The sequence below is a fragment of the Leptidea sinapis genome, chromosome 21 (genome assembly GCF_905404315.1).
Source record: "Leptidea sinapis chromosome 21, ilLepSina1.1, whole genome shotgun sequence".
Taxonomy (NCBI): Eukaryota; Metazoa; Arthropoda; class Insecta; order Lepidoptera; family Pieridae; genus Leptidea; species Leptidea sinapis.
Window position 1 is genome coordinate 3,304,278 of NC_066285.1, and position 7,088 is coordinate 3,311,365.

Sequence of the window (7,088 nt, forward strand, 5' to 3'; positions counted from 1 at the left end):
ATTAAATCGAAGTCGCATTTGCAACCAAAAATAAATAAAAGTAATATTTACGTTTCAAATGAAAATAAAAAGGACGTGCTATTTTTTTTCTCTCGGGTGTATCTTATTATATTATTACAACTGACGGCAGAAATTTTCTGAAGTTAAATGTAGTGTCTATTCAAAGCAAAACATAAAATATACACAAGAAAAACTTTATTGATTTAATATTTTCTCCTAAAGTATATCTGACTAGTTCTTACAGTAGCTAAATACAAGTAGCAAATAATAAAACATAATTGCGAAGTTATTTAGTTAAGATTCTTTTTTTTTCTTAGGCGTTTCGACATGATTATATATTTTTAATTTAACACTATATTAAAAATAACATTGAGGTAGTCGTGTTAACTAGTTATATAGTAGGTACCTACGTAGTCATATAATGTTACTATAAACATTTTAGTATCATAATTATCGCCTTAACATCATAATTGTATAGGTGTGGCAACTAACTACGGGACGAGACGAGCAGAACGTTCAGCTGATGATAATTGATATGCCCTACCCATTACAATGCAGTGCTGGTCAGGATTCTTGAAAAACCCAAAAATTTTGAGTGGCACTACAACTGCGATCTTGAGACAGTTGTTAAGTCTCATATGCCTAGTAATTTCACTAGCTACGGCGCCCTTCAGACAAAACACATTAATGCTTACACATTACAGCTTCACGGTCGAAATAGGCGCCATTGTGGTACCCATAATCTAGCTGGCATCCTGTGCAAAAGAGCCTCCCACTTTCTTGCAAGATTTATGATCTTTAACACTCTTTTATAGTTAAGATTGCTCTAATCATATGAAGGTAAACCAAATAGTTCTGGTTGGAATTCGTCTAAGGAACTTAGAACTAATGTGGCATCTGTCAAGAGCTCTGGTTCTATCCGGGGATCCGGAATAACAACTACTTGCATATTAGCTGCACAGGCTGCCTTTATTCCATTCACTGCATCCTCAAACACAAGACACTGCAAATATAAAAGAATTATTGATTTTTTTTTACAATATGTGTTAATTAGAGGATGAAAATGCAAGTTAATACCAATAGGAAGAATAAATTGTATTAATTTGTTTTTCAATTCAGTTATAGGTGATATTAATATTGTCATTTGTATCTTTTCAATAAATTACAGTGGTTATTTATTATTTATAGTAACACTAGCTGAACCAGCAAACTTACAAAAATTCAATAATTAAAATTTTTTTAGTATTAAAAAATAGATTACGACCGATTCTCAGACCTACGAAATATACATATATAAGAAAGAAAGAAAATATATTTATTGACAAAATGGATACATAAAAATACAAAATTAGCACCGCTTTCCGCACTAGGCATGCCTGTATAGCGGAAAACAAGTGAACATACAAATACAATTCAGTTACAAAACAGGTTCATGAGTGAGCTTCAAATTAAATTTTTAAATGAGTTCTGAAAATATTTAATAGAAGTAAAGTACTCCTTTCTTAAATTAATTTAATATGTTATAAGTAACCATTATCTATGTGTTTAATCACGTACATAATATTTATTTATGATTTTAGTAGTGATCTGGCAGAGTATGTGAGTGTGCGTTTTGAAAAATCTTAGTGGGTTATTTTAAGCAAGGCTTCGGTAGAGTCGTAGTCTACGGAATGCAGTATATCCTTAGTTGTCTTTTATTTTTAGACAAATTAGTAATATTTTCGAGCTTATTTACTTGACTAAATAAATAAGGAAAGGGAAATGAAGGAAAACGTTGAGCATAACTGGTTTTTACAAGATTATGAGGGATTTTAATTCGTCTAGTATTATTTCGGGATAAATATTTGTTTCAAATATTTTATGGTAGGAAGTTATGGCTTTTTGAATATATAATTGCCTGACGGTAAGAACCTTAGCCTCTTTGTATAGCGAATAAGTAGGTAAGTATGGAAGCGTTTACGAAACATTACCTTTAAAACAGATCTTTGTGCCCGCTTCTGCTTTAATAAGAGTCGTTTTAGAAGCATTACCCCAAGAGGCAATGCAATAGAGGAGTAGAGATTGGCAAAGTGCGGTGTAAACTAGAAGAAATGTTTCCTTACTAGAACCATTCCGTAGAAGTTTCATAAAATGAATTGTTTTGCGAATTCTTGACAAAATAGATTGTATTTGTTCAAAAAAGTTAGTCTTTGGTCTAGGTATACACTTAGATACCTAACAACATTAAGCCTATTCAGAGTAACACAAGAACATGGAATTATGTCATCAGGGCAGGTGTGAATTTTTAAGGAAAGATTTGGTGGAGGAGATATTGGTTGGGATTTGTGGAAGCATACATAGTGGGTTTTGGAAATGTTTAAGGATAATAAGTTATGCTTTAGCCACTTAGATATTTTGAATATTTCGTTTTCAGCTTTGCATAACACGTTTTGCCATGTTGAGTCTTGTAAGATCGGAGCTGTATCATCGGCATAGCCAATTATGTCAACGTCATCGCTAGCTCTAAATAAGTCTAGCATGTCATTTACATAAATAAGGAAGAGTAGGGGTCCAAGAACGCTTCTTTGGGGTACACCGAATTTTACAATAGATGTTGAGCTAGAGAAACCATAAATTTTTATACTATGTTGCCTATTCACAAGGTATCTCGAAAACCAGTCCAAGGTGACAGCCCTGATCCAAAGCAGTTCGAGTTTCTAAAGGAGGATAGGGTGGGACACAGTATCAAAGGCCTTGGAGAGGTCCAAGAAAACGCCAATACAGCTATTCCCATTGTCAAGCGCATTTGATACCCTTCCAAGAAGAACGACACTGCATCTTCCGTTGACATTTTCCTACGGAAACCGAACTGATTAGGTGATAATATATTTTTAGAGTCTAAAAATCTCCTAAGCCAACTATCGACAATTTTCTCTAAGATTTTTGAAAACGCAGCCAGAAGTAATATGGGCCTGTAGTTGGAAGGGTTGGTATTCGAGCCACCTTTGTGAATAGGCACAATCAAAGCATTTTTCCAGCATTCAGGAAATACTCCAGTGGACAAAGTAAGGTTAAATATGTGACATAACGGTAAAATAACTATAGGAGCATTTTATTTAATAAGAACATTGCTAATTTTATCTAAATCTAGTGCGCAATTGTGTTTTGACTGTTAGATGATTGAGTATATTTCTTGCTCATCGCAAGGATGGAAATAGTATCATGGGTAGAATTGGGAAGGTAAATATTCGATGCCAGCTCGAGCTCTTTTTTGTTTAAGTTAATTAGGGATTCATTAGCTAGATTACTTCCAATATTAGCAAAATAGTCATTACAAAGAGTTAGAGAATTTGCAGGAGATCCACAGATTTTTGTTAATTCGTTACTTAATGAACTCTTTTTATTAATATCACAAATTTCATTTATTGGTTGCCAGAACTTACGAGGATTATTTTTATTTTTGACTAATTTATTGTGATTATATTCACACTTGACTTTCTTAAGTAGGTTATTTAAGAAATTCCTATATCTATTATATATAACTTTTTTGATAAGACTAGTTGTATAATTTTTCGATATCATGTGTAACTTGTCTCTGTACTTCATACATTTAATTAATCCGGGAGTGATCTATTCCTTCAATACGAATTTAGATCGTGGAATAGTTTTCATATTAGTGTGCTTATATAGGGAGGCGCTAATTGTGGATGAGAAATTCTCAGCGGCTGTTGAATCATTACCACAGCTTAAAACATTATTCCAGTCATGAATTTTAAGATCTTCCTCAATCGCTGAATAATTGATAGCAGGTAAAACACGATCGTTTTGATTTGGTAGTTTTAAACCATGTCATGATATGTAATAGAACTTAAGTAAACAATCCCAACGGCATCAGCTTTTAAGTTAACTAAGATACGGTCTAGACAAGTTTTACCGTGTGTCGGGATTGTAATAACGGGTTTTAAACCGAGCTCAGCAATAAGACATAGGTACGGATCATTGTTATAATTTTTGCCGAGGATATCTATATTTGGATCACCAGCCAAAACCAAGCCCATAGTAGGTTTGTAATAGTAAAAAGTATCTTAATAAAAACTAAAAATAGAACCTTAATAGAATAATATTTAAACAAAACAATTTTTGTTTTGTATATATATATAATATAAATTAAAGCATATTGAACCCTTTTTTTTTAAATTAAAATACATATTAATTTAATTGTAATTATATACTTCACATAAAAATTTACGGCCTTACAAATAAAATTGGCAGAAAGTTATAACGTTTCCTGTGGTTATTTGCAAGGCAGCTTGTCATTCGGAAGACTTCAGAATTAGCATTGTATTTTGTCAAAGATATTGTAAACATTTTGCATATTCTTTGTTTATGCTTAGTTATAACTTTATACCAAGTTTATTTGTAAGGCCGTTATTGTACAACAATTTCTGTATTTGATTGCCATCTTGCAACCCTATTGTGGATGTGTGGATGGAACAGAATAATATAAAAATTTTGATTAAAAAACTGGTGTTTATCATAGAAGGGTACAAATTTGATTTTGTACGTATTTTTCAATGCTTAATCATAATAAAATAAAAAAAGTCAAAAAAATTTAATATTTAGGGGTTGGGGTCACCCTTATCATTGAGGGGTATGAAAAATAGATGTTGGCAGATTCTCATACCTACCCGATATGCTCTCAAAATTTTATACAATTCGATTCAGCTGCTTTGGAGGAGTTTGGTAACAAACACCGCAATACAAGACATTTATATATTAGACTAGCGGACCTGACAGACATTGTCGTGTTCACATGTCTTAAAAAAAAAATTGGCCGTTAGTAGGATTTCACTAACATACACATGGGCAGGAGAATTATATATGGACTGAATTAAAAATCTTAAGTGTAAACCATCCTCGAATCCACTTGAACACACACAAAAAAAATCATTCAAATCGCTCCAGCCGTGAGGAGTTCACTGTCAACTCACATACAGAAGAATTATAGATTATATTATAAAGATATATGTTTTAAACTTACATTTTCTGGTTTAGGATTATCAGGAAACTTTGAAGCACAGACTAAAAATATAGCTGGGTCTGGTTTTCCTTTCTTCACATCTGGGTCAGAGGAACCCATAGTTAGGTGGTGGAATTTCTCCAAAAATTGTTTGTGATTTTGCATTTTTATATTAACACTGTCTTGGCTTGAGCTTGTAGCAAGAGCTATAGGCACTCCTTTTTTATGCAAGTGATCAATCAACTTTGTAGCACCTACAGTAAAAATTAATAATAAACAAATAGTTTCTATTGACTTTGAAAACTTTTCTGTAGCATTTATCTAAATTCTGTAATATATACATACATGCTGTATATAATATAATATACAGTGTTTATTATTTGTACAATATACAGGATTAATGAATTTTGAGCACTGAATTGTTCAATTATATCCAGTTGATGAATTACTAGTTTATTGATGGCACCAAAACAACATCTGGCAATGAGTTCCAATTATAAAAGATGCTGTTACTGAAAAAGTGATGGGTAGCCAGAGTGCTAGTAGGAACATACATTAAACATGGATTGTGCCCACGAGATCACTGCTGATTAAATTTTGTTAAGAAGGATATCTTGTATTTGAAACAAATTATACCTGTGGTTGCCAAGAATTTAGTATGTATCTAGGATGTCACCACTGAGACATCTTACCTCAAGGAGTAGTAGTGTGATTTAGAATATTTCATCTTTGCTTGTAGGACATTCCAGATAGAGCCTGGGGTATCTTGGTGGCCAGCCTATGGACATTTTCTAGCAGTTTTATATGCTTAGTAAATAAGGACCCTTACTTGAACACCATTTACTAAGAGTGACCTTAATATCTTGTCTTGTACATTTTTAGAAACTTCCACTGAGAATGTTTGAAAAGACCTTTATATCAAAAAGATCAAAGAGTTTTTTTTAAAACTGCAGTGACATGCACAGCCTTATTTAAATCAGAAGCCATAAACACATCCAAGTCTTTAAAGTTTTGCTGTGGTAACTATATTCCCCCAATATACTTGGCTGGGTTTAGTTTGATGATGCAGTCAATAGAAAAGCAGACCAAAGGCAATTCTTCAAGCTATTTGACCTGAGTGCTGCTGCTAAATTTCACCTTTACATGACACCACTAACTTGGATATCATCCTCACCAACAAGATGTGTACAGTTTTCAAGGAACTTTCACTCAGAAGACCCACAACAATCCTGTGATAGTGTTGTAATCATGCATGGTGGTGGAGGTGATCACCTTATAACACCTTACCCATATCTTCCTCAAAAAAAAAACCATGCATATTCCTATACTTACCTTCTTTATCTTATCATCATTTAAATTAATATTCTTACCAGGCATTAATTGAATATTAGGAAACAGGACTTCATATTGTTTTTGACATTCAGCCAAAAACTCCTCTCTATTGATTGGTAAATCCAGAGATTTAATTATATTATCAGCACATTCCTGCCCTTGGAACCCCAGAAGACTCTTCTTTAAATCCCAGGTGAATGTTTTTCCGAACATAGCGCAAACATTTTCGAATGCTTTCGTATAGTACTTCTCAGAATCTACAAAATTACAGTCACATTAATTTCAACAAACTCCTTTAGCTATCTCTCACGTTTCAATAATTATTTATTAAAATTATGTAACAACCAATAAGAAGTCCATCTAAGTCAAATAAAACATGGGTAACCGGTTTAAAATTCATTTTATTTATATTATAAGTCAGAATCAAATACTATTAAAAAATTTATATCTTAAAAGTAAAGTTGTAAATTAAAAAGGAAAATAAAGTTTCAGTTGGTAGCAGGTAGGTAGGGTAGGTTTCAATTTTCAAGTTCAAAATTATTCGTCATTATTTTATCATCTATCTTTTCTTATTGTGGCTTCTGTGCAAGGGCCACCACAATTCAGCCAATGTCAAGTTTAGGTAGACCACCAAGCTTTGAGTATTTAATTGGTCGGAGATTACAAATTAGCTAGTGCTTACTGTAATGATCTGTGCCCAGATTGAACTTAATAGTATTTTGTTTAAATATATTGTGTTCATAAAATATTTACAAAA

The 7,088-nt window shown here is 32.6% G+C and overlaps 1 protein-coding gene across 1 annotated transcript; it reads right to left on the reverse strand.

The window, feature by feature from the left end:
• Positions 1 to 180: 180 nt before the first annotated feature.
• On the reverse strand, positions 181 to 6,859 carry LOC126970536 (pseudouridine-5'-phosphatase-like). Its single transcript, XM_050816504.1, has 4 exons — positions 6,677 to 6,859; positions 6,370 to 6,588; positions 5,021 to 5,253; positions 181 to 1,003 (listed from the first exon to the last, which is right to left on the reverse strand). Exons 1-4 carry the CDS (start codon positions 6,729 to 6,731, stop codon positions 827 to 829), a joined length of 684 nt encoding a protein of 227 aa, XP_050672461.1. The 5' UTR covers positions 6,732 to 6,859; the 3' UTR covers positions 181 to 826.
• Between the last annotated feature and the right edge of the window lie 229 nt (positions 6,860 to 7,088).

What these genes read in the sequence shown, in the direction of transcription:
- LOC126970536 (XM_050816504.1), bottom strand. Translation starts at nt 6,731, where the DNA reads ATGAATTTTAAACCGGTTACCCATGTTTTATTTGACTTAGATGGACTT. An exon ending in TAATATTCAATTAATGCCTG is followed by an intron (nt 5,254 to 6,369) that starts GTAAGAATATTA and finishes TTTTTACTGTAG; the next exon opens with GTGCTACAAAGTTGATTGAT. An exon ending in ATAATCCTAAACCAGAAAAT is followed by an intron (nt 1,004 to 5,020) that starts GTAAGTTTAAAA and finishes TTATATTTGCAG; the next exon opens with TGTCTTGTGTTTGAGGATGC.